At 45.4% G+C, this 23,921-nt stretch overlaps 1 protein-coding gene across 2 annotated transcripts in view; it reads right to left on the bottom strand.

Annotated features, from left to right (window-relative positions):
• Window positions 1–23,921, bottom strand: part of cenpp (centromere protein P) — a 228,831-nt gene that overhangs the window by 148,591 nt on the left and 56,319 nt on the right. For both annotated transcript variants that reach the window (XM_065004572.1, XM_065004571.1), the window contains exon 6: window positions 5,512–5,608. In XM_065004572.1, coding sequence (XP_064860644.1) covers window positions 5,512–5,608 — 97 coding nt within the window. The remainder of the gene's footprint in view (window positions 1–5,511; window positions 5,609–23,921) is intronic.

Raw genomic sequence — 23,921 nt, forward strand, 5'->3', positions numbered from 1 at the left:
TAGACAGGTAACCCTTTATTTTGAGAGGCTTCCATTCTAGAACACCCTCTGTGTTCTGTTAGACAGGTAACCCTTTATTTTGAGAGGCTTCCATTCTAGAACACCCTCTGTGTTCTGTTAGACAGGTAACCCTTTATTTTGAGAGGCTTCCATTCTAGAACACCCTCTGTGTTCTGTTAGACAGGTAACCCTTTATTTTGAGAGGCTTCCATTCTAGAACACCCTCTGTGTTCTGTTAGACAGGTAACCCTTTATTTTGAGAGGCTTCCATTCTAGAACACCCTCTGTGTTCTGTTAGACAGGTAACCCTTTATTTTGAGAGGCTTCCATTCTAGAACACCCTCTGTGTTCTGTTAGACAGGTAACCCTTTATTTTGAGAGGCTTCCATTCTAGAACACCCTCTGTGTTCTGTTAGACAGGTAACTCACTCTACCCACATTATAGAAGGGGGTGTAAAGCCATAACACATTTTTCCAGCAACAGACTAGGATCGATAATGTCAAAAGCTGCACTGAAGTCTATAACAAGACAGCCCCCACAATCATTTTATCATCAATTTCTATCATCCAATCACCAGTCATTTGTGTATATCATCAGATATTAGTGCTTTTCTTATAGGACACCATTGTCTTTATACACTGAACAACATTTTCCATACTCACAAACACTTTCTTTCTCTGAAATTTTGCACACAATTTGCTTACATTCCTGTTAGTGAGCATTTCTCCCTTGCCAAAATAATCCAGCCACCTGAGGAGTATTTCTGTCTATAATAAAGCCCTTTTGTGCGGAAAAACTCATTCTGATTGGCTTAGCTTGGCTTGGCTCCCCAGTGGGTGGTTCTATGCCCTCCCAGGCCCACCAATGGCTGCGCTCCTGCCCAGTCATGTGAAATCTATAGGTTAGGGCCTAATAAACTTATTTCAATTGACCGATTTCCTCATATGAACTGTAACTCAGTAAAACAGTTGAAAATGTTTCATGTTGCGTTTATATTTTTGTTCGGTATATAACAGATATGGTAACAGTTGGGTTATTTAGCAGTGTCGCAAATGCATCTATATTGACGTATTGAACAGCCAGAGGGGAACAGAACCTGTTGATTGGATCACGTATTGAACAGCCAGAGGGGAACAGAACCTGTTGATTGGATCACGTATTGAACAGCCAGAGGGGAACAGAACCTGTTGATTGGATCACGTATTGAACAGCCAGAGGGAACAGAACCTGTTGATTGGATCACGTATTGAACAGCCAGAGGGGAACAGAACCTGTTGATTGGATCACGTATTGAACAGCCAGAGGGGAACAGAACCTGTTGATTGGATCACGTATTGAACAGCCAGAGGGGAACAGAACCTGTTGATTGGATCACGTATTGAACAGCCAGAGGGGAACAGAACCTGTTGATTGGATCACGTATTGAACAGCCAGAGGGGAACAGAACCTGTTGATTGGATCACGTATTGAACAGCCAGAGGGGAACAGAACCTGTTGATTGGATCACGTATTGAACAGCCAGAGGGGAACAGAACCTGTTGATTGGATCACGTGTTGAACAGCCAGAGGGGAACAGAACCTGTTGATTGGATCACGTTCACAACTTCATCGATCACATTATTGATCACAGTAATAAATCGCCACAGAGCCTATTGATCGGATCACGTTCACAACTTCATCGATCACATTATTGATCACAGTAATAAATCGCCACAGAGCCTGTTGATCGGATCACGTTCACAACTTCATCGATCACATTATTGATCACAGTAATAAATCGCCACAGAGCCTGTTGATCGGATCAGTGAAATGCTGACTAGTCACGTGCTGAATAGAACAGGTGTAGAGCAGTGAAATGCTGACTGGTCACATGTGCTGAATAGAACAGGTGTAGAGCAGTGAAATGCTGACTAGTCACATGTGCTGAATAGAACAGGTGTAGAGCAGTGAAATGCTGACTAGTCACATGTGCTGAATAGAACAGGTGTAGAGCAGTGAAATGCTGACTAGTCACATGTGCTGAATAGAACAGGTGTAGAGCTTACAGTGAAATGCTGACTGGCAACCAGGCTTTACAGGCAACCAGGCTTTACAGGCACCCAACCAGGCTTTACAGGCACCCAACCAGGCTTTACAGGCACCCAACCAGGCTTTACAGGCAACCAGGCTTTACAGGCAACCAGGCTTTACAGGCAACCAGGCTTTACAGGCAACCAGGCTTTACTGGCAACCAGGCTTTAAAGGCAACCAGGCTTTACAGGAACCCAACCAGGCTTTACTAGTAAACAGGCATTACTGGCATCTAACCAGGCATCCAACCAGGCATCCAACCAGGCTTTACTGGTAAACAGGCATTACAGGCATCCAACCAGGCATCCAACCAGGCTTTACAGGCATCCAACCAGGCATCCAACCAGGCTTTACTAGTAAACAGGCATTACTGGCATCTAACCAGGCATCCAACCAGGCTTTACAGGCATCCAACCAGGCATCCAACCAGGCTTTACAGGCATCCAACCAGGCTTTACTGCTCATCTAACCTGGACTCCTACTTTTCTCCAGTCAAGCCTGATTCTCAAAAGACGGTACAGTGTGAAGTCACATGTGGAATAGAACAGGTGTGAAGTCAGTGGATGGAGGGTACGGTGCTGAATAGGAGGTGTAGGTGTGAAATGCGGGACTGGTCACATACGGTGTGAATAGAACAGGGAGGAGCAGTGACGGTGTGAAGTCTGGAGGAATAGAACAGGTGTGAAGTCGGGAAATGCTGACTAGTCACATGTGCTGAATAGAACAGTGTGTAGAGGGTGTGAAATGCGGGAGGAGGGTCACGGTGTGAAGAACAGGGAGGAGGGAAATGGTGACTAGTCATGTGCTGAGAACGGTGTGAAGTCTGGAGGAGGGTCACATGTGTGATAGTCGTCTGAGGAGGGTACAGTGTGAAGTCGGGAGGACCAGGCGGTGTGAAGTCTGGAGGAGGGTACGGTGTGAAGTTTGGAGGAGGGTACCAGGTTTACAGGACCAGTCTGGAGGAGGTGTACAGGGACCAGGCTTTACGGTGTGAAGCTTTACTGGAGGAGGCTTTACTGTGAAGTCTGGAAAGGCAACCAGGTGGAAGTCTGGAGGCTTTAGGGTAAACAGGTACTGAAGTCTGGAGGAGGGTCCAACCAGGTCCAACCAGGTCTGGTAAACAGGCATTACAGGCATCCAACCAGGCATACCAGGTGTGAAGGTCTGGACCAGGGTCCAACCAGGTTGAAGTCAGGATTACGGTGTGAAGTCCAAGGAGGCTTTACGGTGGCAGTCCAAGGAGGCATCCAAGTCAGGTGTGAAGTCGGGAGGAGGCTTTACGGTGCTCATCTAAGTCTGGAGGAGGGTACGGTGTGAAGTCTGGAGGAGGGTGTGAAGTCGGGAGGAGGGTACGGTGTGAAGTCGGGAGGAGGGTACGGTGTGAAGTCGGGAGGAGGGTACGGTGTGAAGTCTGGAGGAGGGTACGGTGTGAAGTCGGGAGGAGGGTACGGTGTGAAGTCGGGAGGAGGGTACGGTGTGAAGTCTGGAGGAGGGTACGGTGTGAAGTCTGGAGGAGGGTACAGTGTGAAGTCGGGAGGAGGGTACAGTGTGAAGTCTGGAGGAGGGTACGGTGTGAAGTCTGGAGGAGGGTACGGTGTGAAGTCGGGAGGAGGGTACGGTGTGAAGTCGGGAGGAGGGTACGGTGTGAAGTCGGGAGGAGGGTACGGTGTGAAGTCGGGAGGAGGGTACTGTGTGAAGTCGGGAGGAGGGTACTGTGTGAAGTCGGGAGGAGGGTACGGAGTGAAGTCTGGAGGAGGGTACGGTGTGAAGTCGGGAGGAGGGTACGGTGTGAAGTCGGGAGGAGGGTACGGTGTGAAGTCGGGAGGACTGTGAGACTACTGCTCATCTGTCAGCTTGACAGGTTGGCTAAGGTTTGACGATCCAGCTGTGAACCATTCTTGAACACTATCACAGTAAATCATCGATCAGATAACGTCTAGGAACAGAGCGATATCAGCAGGAAGCAACCATCTCACTTCCCACCCAAGAAGTGTTCGGACGAAAACACAGAAGTCGACTGTTTCTCTGTCGAAGTCGGAGGACGAACGACGGTGGAAACGACTGCTCAGTCAAATTTCCTGTCTTTATGTGTATTGGGAGGTTAAAAGTTTAAGTTCAAAATGTTGACGATAGAAAGATAGATGCGTAAACCAGTCTAAACCATCCTTCTTTGTTGGAACAGGCTCTGTAACTACCAGGCAGGGTCAGGAGACCAACACTTAACATTCCTAGATTTTCTACACTTCCAAACTCAGGTTTTTTTTCCCTTCTTTTCCTTGTCAGATATTCCCTTGGGACTCACTGGGATATCGAACGTTCAGATACTGGTTGTGCGTATTCAAAAGGTGGCCAATGGTGAAGGTGTTGCCTTCAACACATTCTCTATCATCTTCAACCACATTCTCTATCATCTTCAACACATTCTCTATCATCTTCAATCATCTTCAACACATTCTCTATCATCTTCAACACATTCTCTATCATCTTCAACACATTCTCTATCACCTTCAACACATTCTCTATCACCTTCAACACATTCTCTATCATCTTCAACACATTCTCTATCACCTTCAACACATCTATCACCTTCAACACATTCTCTATCACCTTCAACACATTCTCTATCACCTTCAACACATTCTCTATCACCTTCAACACATTCTCTATCAACTTCAACACATTCTCTATCACCTTCAAACACATTCTCTATCATCTTCAAACACATTCTCTATCAACACATTCTCTATCACCTTCAACACATGCTGTATCATCTTCAACACATTCTCTATCACCTTCAACACATTCTCTATCATCTTCAACACATTCTCTATCACCTTCAACACATTCTCTATCATCTTCAATTTGAACATTTGAGTGTCTGGCTTCAGCATTCACGGATACGCGTTTCTAGTCTGACTAAATTGTTGTAGTGGGATTCTGCTGTAACCTTGCAGCTTGAACGTGTTTATGCAGGATACACCAGATGGACCGGCCCATTGTGACAACAACTAGGGAAGTGTTTATGCAGGATACACCAGATGGACCGGCCCATTGTGACAACAACTAGGGGAGTGTTTATGCAGGTTACACCAGATGGACCGGCCCATTGTGACAACAACTAGGGGAGTGTTTATGCAGGTTACACCAGATGGACCGGCCCATTGTGACAACAACTAGGGGAGTGTTTATGCAGGTTACACCAGATGGACCGGCCCATTGTGACAACAACTAGGGGAGTGTTTATGCAGGTTACACCAGATGGACCGGCCCAATGTGACAACAACTAGGGGAGTGTTTATGCAGGATACACCAGATGGACCGGCCCATTGTGACAACAACTAGGGGAGTGTTTAACGGCAGTCATACCTGGACTGGAAGACGATACCTTGAGGCAGGTGTGATCTATACGAGCAGTAAAAAAGGACTAAGTAAAGTCCTACCTGGAAGTGCTGGAATGTTCTACGTCTGTCTTCACATCTGTCAGAGAACCTCCTGAGGGTCCTGAAAAACAGCAGCAGGTCTCTCTTGTCCTCCACTCTGCAAGAAAACAGAAAACACTGTTTAGTCAGGTCACCCTAACTCTACATTATCCCTGTCATTATCACATATTTACACAGTACATTATCACTGAACACTATCCACAACAACAGCAGGTCCTACTTGTCCTCTGCGATTTGAAATCAACATGAAATCCCTAAAACAAGTGATGGGATTTCAGTCCTGGCCCGTGACAGATAACCCTCATTGACTCGTGGTTTAAAGTCAACATCCTCGTTCCCAGGCCTAAATGGTACAGTCACTGGGAAATCGTGCAACTATACACCAATTAAACGATACCGTAGGGCTGGTTTGACACAGAGGGTAACTTCCTGAACATAGATAGCACGGTTGTTTTTAGAGACTCCGTCTGAATTGAAAATCAGCTACGGCCTTGGACTGATTAATTTAGGCAGGAAATACGCTCGACCTCATCTTTACTAGATGCTGTTCTTCCACTAACCTCATTGCAACTCCTCTCGCTCTCATCCAACACTTCCCACACTGCCCCTACTCGGATGGTATCGCGCCATCCCAACCTTCGCTCTCTCTCCCCCGCTACTCTCTCCTCTTCCATCCTATCATCTCTTCCCTCTGCTCAAACCTTCTCCAACCTATCTCCTGATTCTGCCTCCTCAACCCTCCTCTCCTCCCTTTCTGCATCCTTTGACTCTCTATGTCCCCTATCCTCCAGGCCGGCTCGGTCCTCCCCTCCCGCTCCGTGGCTCAACGACTCATTGCGAGCTCACAGAACAGGGCTCCGGGCAGCCGGCGGAAATGGAGGAAAACCCTCGCCTCCCTGCGGACCTGACATCCTTTCACTCCCTCCTCTCTACATTTTCCTCTTCTCTCTCTGCTGCTAAAGCCACTTTCTACCACTCTAAATTCCAAGCATCTGCCTCTAACCCTAGGAAGCTCTTTGCAACCTTCTCCTCCCTCCTGAATCCTCCTCCCCTCCCCCCTCCTCCCTCTCTGCAGATGACTTCGTCAACCATTTTGAAAAGAAGGTCGACGACATCCGATCCTCGTTTGCTAAGTCAAACGACACCGCTGGTTCTGCTCACACTGCCCTACCCTGTGCTCTGACCTCTTTCTCCCCCCTCTCCAGATGAAATCTCGCGTCTTGTGACGGCCGGCCGCCCAACAACCTGCCCGCTTGACCCTATCCCCTCCTCTCTTCTCCAGACCATTTCCGGAGACCTTCTCCCTTACCTCACCTCGCTCATCAACTCATCCCTGACCGCTGGCTACGTCCCTTCCGTCTTCAAGAGAGCGAGAGTTGCACCCCTTCTGAAAAAACCTACACTCGATCCCTCCGATGTCAACAACTACAGACCAGTATCCCTTCTTTCTTTTCTCTCCAAAACTCTTGAACGTGCCGTCCTTGGCCAGCTCTCCCGCTATCTCTCTCAGAATGACCTTCTTGATCCAAATCAGTCAGGTTTCAAGACTAGTCATTCAACTGAGACTGCTCTTCTCTGTATCACGGAGGCGCTCCGCACTGCTAAAGCTAACTCTCTCTCCTCTGCTCTCATCCTTCTAGACCTATCGGCTGCCTTCGATACTGTGAACCATCAGATCCTCCTCTCCACCCTCTCCGAGTTGGGCATCTCCGGCGCGGCCCACGCTTGGATTGCGTCCTACCTGACAGGTCGCTCCTACCAGGTGGCGTGGCGAGAATCCGTCTCCACACCACGTGCTCTCACCACTGGTGTCCCCCAGGGCTCTGTTCTAGGCCCTCTCCTATTCTTGCTATACACCAAGTCACTTGGCTCTGTCATAACCTCACATGGTCTCTCCTATCATTGCTATGCAGACGACACACAATTAATCTTCTCCTTTCCCCCTTCTGATGATCAGGTGGCGAATCGCATCTCTGCATGTCTGGCAGACATATCAGTGTGGATGACGGATCACCACCTCAAGCTGAACCTCGGCAAGACGGAGCTGCTCTTCCTCCCGGGGAAGGACTGCCCGTTCCATGATCTCGCCATCACGGTTGACAACTCCATTGTGTCCTCCTCCCAGAGCGCTAAGAACCTTGGCGTGATCCTGGACAACACCCTATCGTTCTCAACTAACATCAAGGCGGTGGCCCGTTCCTGTAGGTTCATGCTCTACAACATCCGCAGAGTACGACCCTGCCTCACACAGGAAGCGGCGCAGGTCCTAATCCAGGCACTCGTCATCTCCCGTCTGGATTACTGGAACTCGCTGTTGGCTGGGCTCCCTGCCTGTGCCATTAAACCCCTACAACTCATCCAGAACGCCGCAGCCCGTCTGGTGTTCAACCTTCCCAAGTTCTCTCACGTCACCCCGCTCCTCCGCTCTCTCCACTGGCTTCCAGTTGAAGCTCGCATCCGCTACAAGACCATGGTGCTTGCCTACGGAGCTGTGAGGGGAACGGCACCTCAGTACCTCCAGGCTCTGATCAGGCCCTACACCCAAACAAGGGCACTGCGTTCATCCACCTCTGGCCTGCTCGCCTCCCTACCACTGAGGAAGTACAGTTCCCGCTCAGCCCAGTCAAAACTGTTCGCTGCTCTGGCCCCCCAATGGTGGAACAAACTCCCTCACGACGCCAGGACAGCGGAGTCAATCACCACCTTCCGGAGACACCTGAAACCCCACCTCTTTAAGGAATACCTAGGATAGGATAAAGTAATCCCTCTCAACCCCCCTTAAAAGATTTAGATGCACTACTGTTCCACTGGATGTCATAAGGTGAATGCACCAATTTGTAAGTCGCTCTGGATAAGAGCGTCTGCTAAATGACTTAAATGTAAATGTAAATTTAAAAATGTCAGAAGTGTGATTTTATTGTAAAACTTTTGGTTGGTCATTCTGATTGTTACTGAATGTTGGTTAAAGAAGCTGAATGATGACGTGTCTCTGACTGGTTATAATATACAGTGACTTCAGAAAGAATTCATACCTCTTGACTTATTCAAAATGGTGTTGAGTTACAGACGGAATTCTAAATGGTGTTGAGTTACAGCCGGAATTCAAAATGGCGGGTATTCTCACCCATCAGTCTTTCTGGGTAAGTCTCCAAGAGTGTTTTTGCACACCTGGATTGTACAATATTTGCACATTATTATTATCTTTAAATTGGTTGTTGATCATTGACATTTTTCATGTCTTGTCATAGACTTTCAAGCCAATTTAATAAAACTGTAACTCGGCCATTCAGGAACATTCAATGTCTTCTCGGTAAGCAACTCCAGTGTTTATTTGGCCTTGTGTTTTACGTTATTGTCCTACTGAAAAGGTGAATTTGTCTCCCCAGTGTCTGGTGGAAAGCAGACTGAACCAGGTTTTCCTCTAGGACTTGGCTCTATTACATTTCTTCCTTTTTTTTAACTCCCTAGTCCTCTCCGATGACAAGCATACCCATAACATGATGCAGCCACCACCATGCTCGAAAATATGAAGAGTGGTACTCTGTGAGGTTTTGTGTTTGACCCATTTTTTGCAGTTTTACTTTAGTGCCTTGTTGTAAACAGGATGTTTGTTATTGGGATATTTGTATTCTGTACAGGCTTCCTTCTTTTCACTCTGTCATTTAGGTTAGTATTGTGGAGCAACTACAACGTTTTTGATCCATCCTCAGTTGTCTCATATCACAGCCATTAAACTCTGTAACTGTTTTTAAGTCACCATTGGCCTCATGGTGAAATTCCTGAGTGGTTTCCTTCCTCTCCAGCAACTGAGTTAGGAAGGACGCCTGTATCTTTGTAGTGACTGGGTGTATTGATACACCATCCAAAGTGTAATTAACATCACCATGCTCAAAGGGATATTCAATATCTACCTTATTTGAAGGCATTGGAAAATGTGGACTTTGTGGTTGAATCTGTGTTTGAATTCACTGCTGGACTGAGGGACCTAACAGATAATTACATAGAGATGAGGTAGTCATTCAGAAATCATGTTAAACACTATTATTGCACACAGAGTCCATGCAACTTATTATTTATTAAATGTGACTTGTTAAGCACATTTTTACCCCTGAACGTATGTAGGTTTTCCATAACAAAGTGGTTGAATAATGATTGACTCAAAACATTTCAGCTTTTCCATTTTTAATTACATTTGTAAAAATGACTAAACAGACTTCCACTTTGGGGTATTATGGGGTATTGTGTGTAGGCCAGTGACACAACATCTCAATTTAATCCATTTTAAAATTCAGGCTGTAACACAAAAACATGTGGAGAAGGGGTATGAATACTTTCTGAAGGCTCTGGATCTGACAGAGGGATTCGTAAAGAGGAACTTAAAATGTTTCGGTGTCCCTTTCCACCTCGGTCCCTAAGCAATATGAATGTCTGGTAATAATGCCCAACTGACAGTAGTGGGAATTTACTGTCAGACTACGCTAAATCTGAATTACAGTCCGACAACGCTAAATCTGAATTACAGTCCGACTACGCTAAATCTGAATTACAGTCCGACTACGCTAAATCTGAATTACAGTCCGACAACGCTAAATCTGAATTACAGTCCGACTACGCTAAATCTGAATTATTAATATTTGGCTGATTGATATCAGATTCACAATACCATTCAAATGTTTGGGGTCACTTAGAAATTTCCTTGTGTTTGAAAGAAAAGCAGGGGGAAAAAGTCCATTAAAATATCATCAAATTGATCAGAAATACAGTGCAGACATTGTTAATGTTGTAAATGACTATTGTAGCTGGAAATTGCTGATAATTTTCATGGAATATCTACATAGGCGTACAGAGGCCCATTATCAGCAACCATCACTCCTGTGTTCCAATGGCACCTTGTGTTAGCTAATCCAAGTTTATCATTTTAAAAAGACTACCATGTTGCAAAACCATTTTGCAATTATGTTAGCACAGCTGAAAACTGTTGTCCTGATTAAAAAAGCAAAAAAAAACTTCGTTAGACTAGTTGAGTATCTGGAGCATCAACATTTGTGGGTTCGATTACAGGCTCAACATGGCCAGAAACAAAAACCTTTCTTCTGAAACTCGTCAGTATATTCTTGTACTGAGAAATTAAGGCTATTCTATGCGAGAAATGTCCAAGAAACTGAAGATCTTGTACAACGCTGTGTACTAATCCCTTCACAGAACAGTGCAAACTGGCTCTAACCAGAATAGAAAGAGGAGTGGGAGGCCCCGGTGCACAACTGAGCAAGAGGACAAGTACTAGTCTAGTTTGAGAAACAGATGCCTCTCAAGTCCTCAACTGGCAGCTTCATTAAATAGTACCCACAAAACACCAGTCTCAACGTCAACAGCGAAAAGGCGACTCCGGGATGCTGGCCTCCTAGGCAGAGTTGCAAAGAACAAGCCATATCTCAGACTGGCCAATAAAAATAAAAGATTAAGATGGGCAAAAGAACACAGACACAAGACAGAGGAACTCTGCCTAAATTGTTTAACTTCTCTGTTTAACATTGTTGCAGATACATTTTTTACACCTTTATTTAACTAGGCAAGTCAGTTAAGAACAAATTCTTATTTACAATGACGGCCTAGGAACAGTGGGTTAACTGCCTTGATCAGGGGCAGAACGACAGATTTTTACCTCGTCAGCCCGGGGATTCGTTCTAGCAACCTTTCGGTTACTGGCCCAACGCTCTAACCACTAGGCTACCCTACCACCTCTACACTCTAACCACTAGGCTACCTGCCACCTCTACACTCTAACCACTAGGCTACCTGCCACCTCTACACTCTAACCAAGGCACCTGCCAGGCTACTCTAACCACTGCCACCTCTACACTCTAACCACTAGGCTACCCTGCCACCTCTACACTCTAACCACTAGGCTACCTGCCACCTCTACACTCTAACCACTAGGCTACCTGCCACCTCTACACTCTAACCACTAGGCTACCCTAACCACCTCTACACTCTAACCACTAGGCTACCCTAACCACCTCTACACTCTAACCACAAGGCTACCCTGCCACCTCTACACTCTAACCACTAGGCTACCCTGCCACCTCTACACTCTAACCACTAGGCTACCTGCCGCCTCTACACTCTAACCACTAGGCTACCCTGCCGCCTCTACACTCTAACCACTCAGGCCACCCTGCCGCCTCTACACTCTAACCACTAGGCTACCCTGCCGCCTCTACACTCTAACCACTAGGCTACCCTGCCGCCTCTACACTCTAACCACTAGGCTACCCTGCCGCCTCTACACTCTAACCACTAGGCTACCTGCCGCCTCTACACTCTAACCACTAGGCTACCCTGCCGCCTCTACACTCTAACCACTAGGCTACCCTGCCGCCTCTACACTCTAACCACTAGGCTACCCTGCCGCCTCTACACTCTAACCACTAGGTTACCTGCCGTCCCTACACTCTAACCACTAGGCTACCCTGCCTCCTCTACACTCTAACCACTAGGCTACCAGCCACCTCTAAACTCTAACCACTAGGCTACCTGCCGCCTCTACCCTCTAACCACTAGGCTACCTACAGATGCTCCGTAAAAAAAAAGAAGATACGAGTAAAGGACATATCAAACCCTTGGTCTACGCATGAATTGTCTGAAAAATTACAGGAAGTAAAAGTAGCTTGGGCTACGGCAAGATAGACTGCTACTACGTCCGACTGGCAGTCCTTCAGACGTTCGAGAAATAGATGTAGCTCACTTGTTAGAAAAGCAAAGTCAACTTTAACTTCTTTAATTTGTGTATCTGAGAAATGGTGGGAATCCAGAAAGCATCTGGAAAGAACATACAAATCTCTGAACCCACTCCCACCCTCATTGCCCCCAACAGGTTGTGACAGTCTCTGGTCCCATAATAGACATTTGTGGTGCTTTTAATAACTTTTTTGCCTCAAAGAATAGTTTACGGAAATTCCTCGAATTCCACTAGAGGGAGTCCTTTATTCACCTCTAACCAGACTGTAGAGAATGATGCACTTCCACATAGTCTATTTTCTTTTCAAACATTTTATATCTTGGAGTTAATAAGATCCATCAAGTCAAAGGGTGGCTACTTTGAAGAATCCCAAATCTAAAATATTACGATTTGTTTAAAACTTTGTTTTTTTAGTTACTACATGATTCCATATGTGTCATGTCATAGTTTTGATGTCTTCAATATTATTCTACAATGTAGAAAATAGTAAAAAAAAATAAAATAAAGAAAAACCCTTGAATGAGTAGGTGTGTCCAAACTTTTGACTGGTACTGAAGATGACTTGGAAAATGGACAGTAGTTATCTTGCCTTTCCAAAGTATTAGAATCTTTGTCCAACTGTCAGCTAAGAACTTTTTTTAAACTTGGCATTCTATTCTAAATATGCACCAATCAGGGTTTTAGTCCATTTCAGCTGCTACGTTCTTTCTAGATGATGTGTTAAATTGCTTAGATCACAAAAATCATTGTGGCGCTTTATTTAAAGACCTTTCCAAGACCTTTTCTTCAACACTGTTGGGGGGGCTTCTTGAGCAATTTAATAGTTTACCTTGAATATTTGTATTGTGCTGAATTTGACTGGTTTTGTATGGCATTTGATTTGAGAGTTTGTCTAATGAAATGATATATGCAGGACTCCTTTGTGAAAGAGATCCTGGTCTCAAATGGTGACTCCCTCCCTCCCTTTTTTTTTTTTTAACATACCTGTCATGGCACAATTTAAAACTGAATTTAAGCTGTCACTTACTGCATCACATTATCACAATCACAAAAAACAACATTGAGTTTTGTTGGAAATTGTTGATAGAAATTGAAAACTACAGGTGAGATGCTTAGAGGAATATCCAAGCTACAGAACAAAATAGTAACTCCGCCCCATATTTAAAAGTGCAATCCCTCCTCAGCAGCCCCTTGTCAGATGAGGCTCCTCTGACAGTTCTAGAAACTTTCCCCAGATGTTGTCAGCCAGTTCCCCCAGTCTGAGAGACATCGGGAAGAAGTTTCTACTGCTATGGAGCCCAAACTCTGCTCCCCGCTCTGCTCTGCTCCAATCAGGGGAAGAAATGCAACAATAAGGTGTGGTGGAAACAAGGCCCTGACAAATAATGACACCCGCTCAAACAACACAGTGTATCTGTATATACACACAGCATCCTGTCTACAGTGTATCAGGGTGGTATATACACACAGCATCCTGTCCACAGTGTATCTGTATATACACACAGCATCCTGTCCACAGTGTATCAGGGTGGTATATACACACAGCATCCTGTCCACAGTGTATCTGTATATACACACAGCATCCTGTCCACAGTGTATCAGGGTGGTATATACACACAGCATCCTGTCCACAGTGTATCTGTATATACACACAGCATCCTGTCCACAGTGTATCAGGGTGGTATATACACACAGCATCCTGTCCACAGTGTATCTGTATATACACACAGCATCCTGTCCATACAGCATCCTGTCTACGGTGTATCAGGGTGGTATATACACACAGCATCCTGTCCACAGTGTATCTGTATATACACACAGCATCCTGTCCACAGTGTATCTGTATATACACACAGCATCCTGTCCACAGTGTATCTGGGTGGTATATACACACAGCATCCTGTCCACAGTGTATCTGGGTGGTATATACACACAGCATCCTGTCCACAGTGTATCTGTATATACACACAGCATCCTGTCCACAGTGTATCTGTATATACACACAGCATCCTGTCCAGTGTATCTGTATATACACACAGCATCCTGTCCACAGTGTATCAGGGTGGTATATACACACAGCATCCTGTCCACAGTGTATCTGTATATACACACAGCATCCTGTCCACAGTGCATCTGGGTGGTATATACACACAGCATCCTGTCCACAGTGTATCTGTGTGGTATATACACACAGCATCCTGTCCACAGTGTATCTGTACATACACACAGCATCCTGTCCACAGTGTATCAGGGTGGTATATACACCCAGCATCCTGTCCACAGTGTATCTGTATATACACACAGCATCCTGTCCACAGTGTATCAGGGTGGTATATACACACAGCATCCTGTCCAGTGTATCTGTATATACACACAGCATCCTGTCCACAGTGTATCAGGGTGGTATATACACACAGCATCCTGTCCACAGTATCTGTATATACACACAGCATCCTGTCTACAGTGTATCTGTATATACACACAGCATCCTGTCCACAGTGTATCTGTATATACACACAGCATCCTGTCCACAGTGTATCAGGGTGGTATATACACACAGCATCCTGTCCACAGTGTATCTGTATATACACACAGCATCCTGTCCACAGTGTATCAGGGTGGTATATACACACAGCATCCTGTCCACAGTATCTGTATATACACACAGCATCCTGTCCACAGTATATCTGTATATACACACAGCATCCTGTCTACAGTGTATCAGGGTGGTATATACACACAGCATCCTGTCCACAGTGTATCTGTATATACACACAGCATCCTGTCTACACTGTATCAGGGTTGTATATACACACAGCATCCTGTCCACAGTGTATCAGGGTGGTATATACACAGCATCCTGTCCACAGTGTATCTGTATATACACACAGCATCCTGTCCACAGTGTATCTGTATATACACACAGCATCCTGTCCACAGTGTATCTGGGTGGTATATACACACAGCATCCTGTCCACAGTGTATCTGTATATACACACAGCATCCTGTCCACAGTGTATCAGGGTGGTATATACACACAGCATCCTGTCCACAGTGTATCTGGGTGGTATATACACACAGCATCCTGTCCACAGTGTATCAGGGTGGTATATACACACAGCATCCTGTCCACAGTGTATCTGGGTGGTATATACACACAGCATCCTGTCCACAGTGTATCAGGGTGGTATATACACACAGCATCCTGTCCACAGTGTATCTGGGTGGTAAATACACACAGCATCCTGTCCACAGTGTATCTGTATATACACACAGCATCCTGTCCACAGTGTATCTGTATATACACACAGCATCCTGTCCACAGTGTATCAGGGTGGTATATACACACAGCATCCTGTCCACAGTGTATCAGGGTGGTATATACACACAGCATCCTGTCCACAGTGTATATGGGTGGTATATACACACAGCATCCTGTCTACAGTGTATCAGGGGGGTATATACACACAGCATCCTGTCCACAGTGTATCTGTATATACACACAGCATCCTGTCCACAGTGTATCTGGGTGGTATATACACACAGCATCCTGTCCACAGTGTATCTGTATATACACACAGCATCCTGTCCACAGTGTATCAGGGTGGTATATACACCCAGCATCCTGTCCACAGTGTATCTGTATATACACACAGCATCCTGTCCACAGTGTATCAGGGTGGTATATACACACAGCATCCTGTCCACAGTGTATCAGGGTGGTATATACACCCAGCATCCTGTCCACAGTGTATCAGGGTGGTATATACACCCAGCATCCTGTCCACAGTGTATCTGTATATACACACAGCATCCTGTCCACAGTGTATCTGTATATACACACAGCATCCTGTCCACAGTGTATCTGTATATACACACAGCATCCTGTCTACAGTGTATCTGGGTGGTATATACACACAGCATCCTGTCTACAGTGTATCTGGGTGGTATATACACACAGCATCCTGTCCACAGTGTATCAGGGTGGTATATACACACAGCATCCTGTCCACAGTGTATCAGGGTGGTATATACACACAGCATCCTGTCCACAGTGTATCAGGGTGGTATATACACACAGCATCCTGTCTACAGTGTATCAGGGTGGTATATACACACAGCATCCTGTCTACAGTGTATCTGTATATACACACAGCATCCTGTCCACAGTGTATCTGGGTGGTATATACACACAGCATCCTGTCCACAGTGTATCAGGGGGGTATATACACACAGCATCCTGTCCACAGTGTATCTGTATATACACACAGCATCCTGTCTACAGTGTATCTGTATATACACACAGCATCCTGTCCACAGTGTATCTGTATATACACACAGCATCCTGTCCACAGTGTATCTGTATATACACACAGCATCCTGTCTACAGTGTATCAGGGTGGTATATACACACAGCATCCTGTCTACAGTGTATCAGGGTGGTATATACACACAGCATCCTGTCTACAGTGTATCTGGGTGGTATATACACACAGCATCCTGTCCACAGTGTATCAGGGTGGTATATACACACAGCATCCTGTCCACAGTGTATCAGGGTGGTATATACACACAGCATCCTGTCTACAGTCTATCTGGGTGGTATATACACACAGCATCCTGTCTACAGTGTATCTGTATATACACACAGCATCCTGTCCACAGTGTATCAGGGTGGTATATACACACAGCATCCTGTCTACAGTGTATCTGTATATACACACAGCATCCTGTCTACAGTGTATCTGTATATACACACAGCATCCTGTCCACAGTGTATCTGTATATACACACAGCATCCTGTCCACAGTGTATCTGTATATACACACAGCATCCTGTCCACAGTGTATCAGGGTGGTATATACACACAGCATCCTGTCCAGTGTATCTGTATATACACACAGCATCCTGTCCACAGTATCTGTATATACACACAGCATCCTGTCTACAGTGTATCTGTATATACACACAGCATCCTGTCCACAGTGTATCTGTATATACACACAGCATCCTGTCCACAGTGTATCAGGGTGGTATATACACACAGCATCCTGTCCACAGTATATCTGTATATACACACAGCATCCTGTCTACAGTGTATCAGGGTGGTATATACACACAGCATCCTGTCCACAGTGTATCTGTATATACACACAGCATCCTGTCTACAGTGTATCAGGGTTGTATATACACACAGCATCCTGTCCACAGTGTATCAGGGTGGTATATACACACAGCATCCTGTCCACAGTGTATCTGTATATACACACAGCATCCTGTCCACAGTGTATCTGGGTGGTATATACACACAGCATCCTGTCCACAGTGTATCTGTATATACACACAGCATCCTGTCTACAGTGTATCTGGGTGGTATATACACACAGCATCCTGTCTACAGTGTATCTGGGTGGTATATACACACAGCATCCTGTCCACAGTGTATCAGGGTGGTATATACACACAGCATCCTGTCCACAGTGTATCAGGGTGGTATATACACACAGCATCCTGTCCACAGTGTATCAGGGTGGTATATACACACAGCATCCTGTCTACAGTGTATCTGTATATACACACAGCATCCTGTCCACAGTGTATCTGGGTGGTATATACACACAGCATCCTGTCCACAGTGTATCAGGGGGGTATATACACACAGCATCCTGTCCACAGTGTATCTGTATATACACACAGCATCCTGTCTACAGTGTATCTGTATATACACACAGCATCCTGTCCACAGTGTATCTGTATATACACACAGCATCCTGTCCACAGTGTATCTGTATATACACACAGCATCCTGTCTACAGTGTATCAGGGTGGTATATACACACAGCATCCTGTCTACAGTGTATCTGTATATACACACAGCATCCTGTCCACAGTGTATCTGGGTGGTATATACACACAGCATCCTGTCCACAGTGTATCAGGGTGGTATATACACACAGCATCCTGTCCACAGTGTATCAGGGTGGTATATACACACAGCATCCTGTCTACAGTCTATCTGGGTGGTATATACACACAGCATCCTGTCTACAGTGTATCTGTATATACACACAGCATCCTGTCCACAGTGTATCAGGGTGGTATATACACACAGCATCCTGTCTACAGTGTATCTGTATATACACACAGCATCCTGTCTACATTGTATCTGTATATACACACAGCATCCTGTCCACAGTGTATCTGTATATACACACGGCATCCTGTCCACAGTGTATCAGGGGGGTATATACACACAGCATCCTGTCTACAGTGTATCTGTATATACACACAGCATCCTGTCCACAGTGTATCTGTATATACACACAGCATCCTGTCCACAGTGTATCTGTATATACACACAGCATCCTGTCCACAGTGTATCAGGGTGGTATATACACACAGCATCCTGTCCAGTGTATCTGTATATACACACAGCATCCTGTCCACAGTATCTGTATATACACACAGCATCCTGTCTACAGTGTATCTGTATATACACACAGCATCCTGTCCACAGTGTATCTGTATATACACACAGCATCCTGTCCACAGTGTATCAGGGTGGTATATACACACAGCATCCTGTCCACAGTATATCTGTATATACACACAGCATCCTGTCTACAGTGTATCAGGGTGGTATATACACACAGCATCCTGTCCACAGTGTATCTGTATATACACACAGCATCCTGTCTACAGTGTATCAGGGTTGTATATACACACAGCATCCTGTCCACAGTGTATCAGGGTGGTATATACACACAGCATCCTGTCCACAGTGTATCTGTATATACACACAGCATCCTGTCCACAGTGTATCTGGGTGGTATATACACACAGCATCCTGTCCACAGTGTATCAGGGTGGTATATACACACAGCATCCTGTCCACAGTGTATCTGGGTGGTATATACACACAGCATCCTGTCCACAGTGTATCAGGGTGGTATATACACACAGCATCCTGTCCACAGTGTATCTGGGTGGTATATACACACAGCATCCTGTCCACAGTGTATCTGTATATACACACAGCATCCTGTCCACAGTGTATCTGTATATACACACAGCATCCTGTCCACAGTGTATCAGGGTGGTATATACACACAGCATCCTGTCCACAGTGTATCAGGGTGGTATATACACACAGCATCCTGTCCACAGTGTATCTGGGTGGTATATACACACAGCATCCTGTCCACAGTGTATCTGTATATACACACAGCATCCTGTCCACAGTGTATCAGGGTGGTATATACACCCAGCATCCTGTCCACAGTGTATCTGTATATACACACAGCATCCTGTCCACAGTGTATCAGGGTGGTATATACACACAGCATCCTGTCCACAGTGTATCAGGGTGGTATATACACCCAGCATCCTGTCCACAGTGTATCAGGGTGGTATATACACCCAGCATCCTGTCCACAGTGTATCTGTATATACACACAGCATCCTGTCCACAGTGTATCTGTATATACACACAGCATCCTGTCCACAGTGTATCTGTATATACACACAGCATCCTGTCTACAGTGTATCTGTATATACACACATCATCCTGTCTACAGTGTATCTGGGTGGTATATACACACAGCATCCTGTCCACAGTGTATCAGGGTGGTATATACACACAGCATCCTGTCCACAGTGTATCAGGGTGGTATATACACACAGCATCCTGTCCACAGTGTATCAGGGTGGTATATACACACAGCATCCTGTCTACAGTGTATCAGGGTGGTATATACACACAGCATCCTGTCTACAGTGTATCTGTATATACACACAGCATCCTGTCTACAGTGTATCTGTATATACACACAGCATCCTGTCCACAGTGTATCAGGGTGGTATATACACACAGCATCCTGTCCACAGTATCTGTATATACACACAGCATCCTGTCCACAGTATATCTGTATATACACACAGCATCCTGTCTACAGTGTATCAGGGTGGTATATACACACAGCATCCTGTCCACAGTGTATCAGGGTGGTATATACACACAGCATCCTGTCTACAGTGTATCTGTATATACACACAGCATCCTGTCCACAGTGTATCTGTATATACACACAGCATCCTGTCCACAGTGTATCTGTATATACACACAGCATCCTGTCCACAGTATCTGTATATACACACAGCATCCTGTCCACAGTATATCTGTATATACACACAGCATCCTGTCTACAGTGTATCAGGGTGGTATATACACACAGCATCCTGTCCACAGTGTATCTGTATATACACACAGCATCCTGTCTACACTGTATCAGGGTTGTATATACACACAGCATCCTGTCCACAGTGTATCAGGGTGGTATATACACACAGCATCCTGTCCACAGTGTATCTGTATATACACACAGCATCCTGTCCACAGTGTATCTGTATATACACACAGCATCCTGTCCACAGTGTATCTGGGTGGTATATACACACAGCATCCTGTCCACAGTGTATCTGTATATACACACAGCATCCTGTCCACAGTGTATCAGGGTGGTATATACACACAGCATCCTGTCCACAGTGTATCTGGGTGGTATATACACACAGCATCCTGTCCACAGTGTATCAGGGTGGTATATACACACAGCATCCTGTCCACAGTGTATCTGTATATACACACAGCATCCTGTCCACAGTGTATCAGGGTGGTATATACACACAGCATCCTGTCCACAGTGTATCTGGGTGGTATATACACACAGCATCCTGTCCACAGTGTATCTGTATATACACACAGCATCCTGTCCACAGTGTATCTGTATATACACACAGCATCCTGTCCACAGTGTATCAGGGTGGTATATACACACAGCATCCTGTCCACAGTGTATCAGGGTGGTATATACACACAGCATCCTGTCCACAGTGTATATGGGTGGTATATACACACAGCATCCTGTCTACAGTGTATCAGGGGGGTATATACACACAGCATCCTGTCCACAGTGTATCTGTATATACACACAGCATCCTGTCCACAGTGTATCTGGGTGGTATATACACACAGCATCCTGTCCACAGTGTATCTGTATATACACACAGCATCCTGTCCACAGTGTATCAGGGTGGTATATACACACAGCATCCTGTCCACAGTGTATCTGGTATATACACACAGCATCCTGTCCACAGTGTATCAGGGTGGTATATACACACAGCATCCTGTCCACAGTGTATCAGGGTGGTATATACACCCAGCATCCTGTCCACAGTGTATCAGGGTGGTATATACACACAGCATCCTGTCCACAGTGTATCTGTATATACACACAGCATCCTGTCCACAGTGTATCTGTATATACACACAGCATCCTGTCCACAGTGTATCTGGTATATACACACAGCATCCTGTCTACAGTGTATCAGGGTGGTATATACACACAGCATCCTGTCTACAGTGTATCTGGGTGGTATATACACACAGCATCCTGTCTACAGTGTATCAGGGTGGTATATACACACAGCATCCTGTCCACAGTGTATCAGGTGGTATATACACACAGCATCCTGTCCACAGTGTATCAGGGTGGTATATACACACAGCATCCTGTCCACAGTGTATCAGGGTGGTATATACACACAGCATCCTGTCTACAGTGTATCAGGGTGTATATACACACAGCATCCTGTCCACAGTGTATCTGTATATACACACAGCATCCTGTCCACAGTGTATCTGGGTGGTATATACACACAGCATCCTGTCCACAGTGTATCTGTATATACACACAGCATCCTGTCCACAGTGTATCTGTATATACACACAGCATCCTGTCACAGTGTATCTGTATATACACACAGCATCCTGTCCACAGTGTATCTGTATACACACAGCATCCTGTCCACAGTGTATCTGTATATACACACAGCATCCTGTCTACAGTGTATCAGGGTGGTATATACACACAGCATCCTGTCTACAGTGTATCAGGGTGGTATATACACACAGCATCCTGTCTACAGTGTATCTGGGTGGTATATACACACAGCATCCTGTCCACAGTGTATCAGGGTGGTATATACACACAGCATCCTGTCCACAGTGTATCAGGGTGGTATATACACACAGCATCCTGTCTACAGTCTATCTGGGTGGTATATACACACAGCATCCTGTCTACAGTGTATCTGTATATACACACAGCATCCTGTCCACAGTGTATCAGGGTGGTATATACACACAGCATCCTGTCTACAGTGTATCTGTATATACACACAGCATCCTGTCTACAGTGTATCTGTATATACACACAGCATCCTGTCCACAGTGTATCTGTATATACACACAGCATCCTGTCCACAGTGTATCTGTATATACACACAGCATCCTGTCCACAGTGTATCAGGGTGGTATATACACACAGCATCCTGTCCAGTGTATCTGTATATACACACAGCATCCTGTCCACAGTATCTGTATATACACACAGCATCCTGTCTACAGTGTATCTGTATATACACACAGCATCCTGTCCACAGTGTATCTGTATATACACACAGCATCCTGTCCACAGTGTATCAGGGTGGTATATACACACAGCATCCTGTCCACAGTATATCTGTATATACACACAGCATCCTGTCTACAGTGTATCAGGGTGGTATATACACACAGCATCCTGTCCACAGTGTATCTGTATATACACACAGCATCCTGTCTACAGTGTATCAGGGTTGTATATACACACAGCATCCTGTCCACAGTGTATCAGGGTGGTATATACACACAGCATCCTGTCCACAGTGTATCTGTATATACACACAGCATCCTGTCCACAGTGTATCTGGGTGGTATATACACACAGCATCCTGTCCACAGTGTATCTGTATATACACACAGCATCCTGTCTACAGTGTATCTGGGTGGTATATACACACAGCATCCTGTCCACAGTGTATCTGGGTGGTATATACACACAGCATCCTGTCCACAGTGTATCAGGGTGGTATATACACACAGCATCCTGTCCACAGTGTATCAGGGTGGTATATACACACAGCATCCTGTCCACAGTGTATCAGGGTGGTATATACACACAGCATCCTGTCTACAGTGTATCTGTATATACACACAGCATCCTGTCCACAGTGTATCTGGGTGGTATATACACACAGCATCCTGTCCACAGTGTATCAGGGTGGTATATACACACAGCATCCTGTCCACAGTGTATCTGTATATACACACAGCATCCTGTCCACAGTGTATCTGTATATACACACAGCATCCTGTCCACAGTGTATCTGTATATACACACAGCATCCTGTCCACAGTGTATCTGTATATACACACAGCATCCTGTCCACAGTGTATCAGGGTGGTATATACACACAGCATCCTGTCTACAGTGTATCAGGGTGGTATATACACACAGCATCCTGTCCACAGTGTATCAGGGTGGTATATACACACAGCATCCTGTCCACAGTGTATCAGGGTGGTATATACACACAGCATCCTGTCCACAGTGTATCTGGGTGGTATATACACACAGCATCCTGTCTACAGTGTATCTGTATATACACACAGCATCCTGTCCACAGTGTATCTGTATATACACACAGCATCCTGTCTACAGTGTATCTGTATATACACACAGCATCCTGTCTACATTGTATCTGTATATACACACAGCATCCTGTC

This window comes from Oncorhynchus nerka, linkage group LG2, assembly GCF_034236695.1.
Source record: "Oncorhynchus nerka isolate Pitt River linkage group LG2, Oner_Uvic_2.0, whole genome shotgun sequence".
NCBI classification, from domain to species: Eukaryota; Metazoa; Chordata; class Actinopteri; order Salmoniformes; family Salmonidae; genus Oncorhynchus; species Oncorhynchus nerka.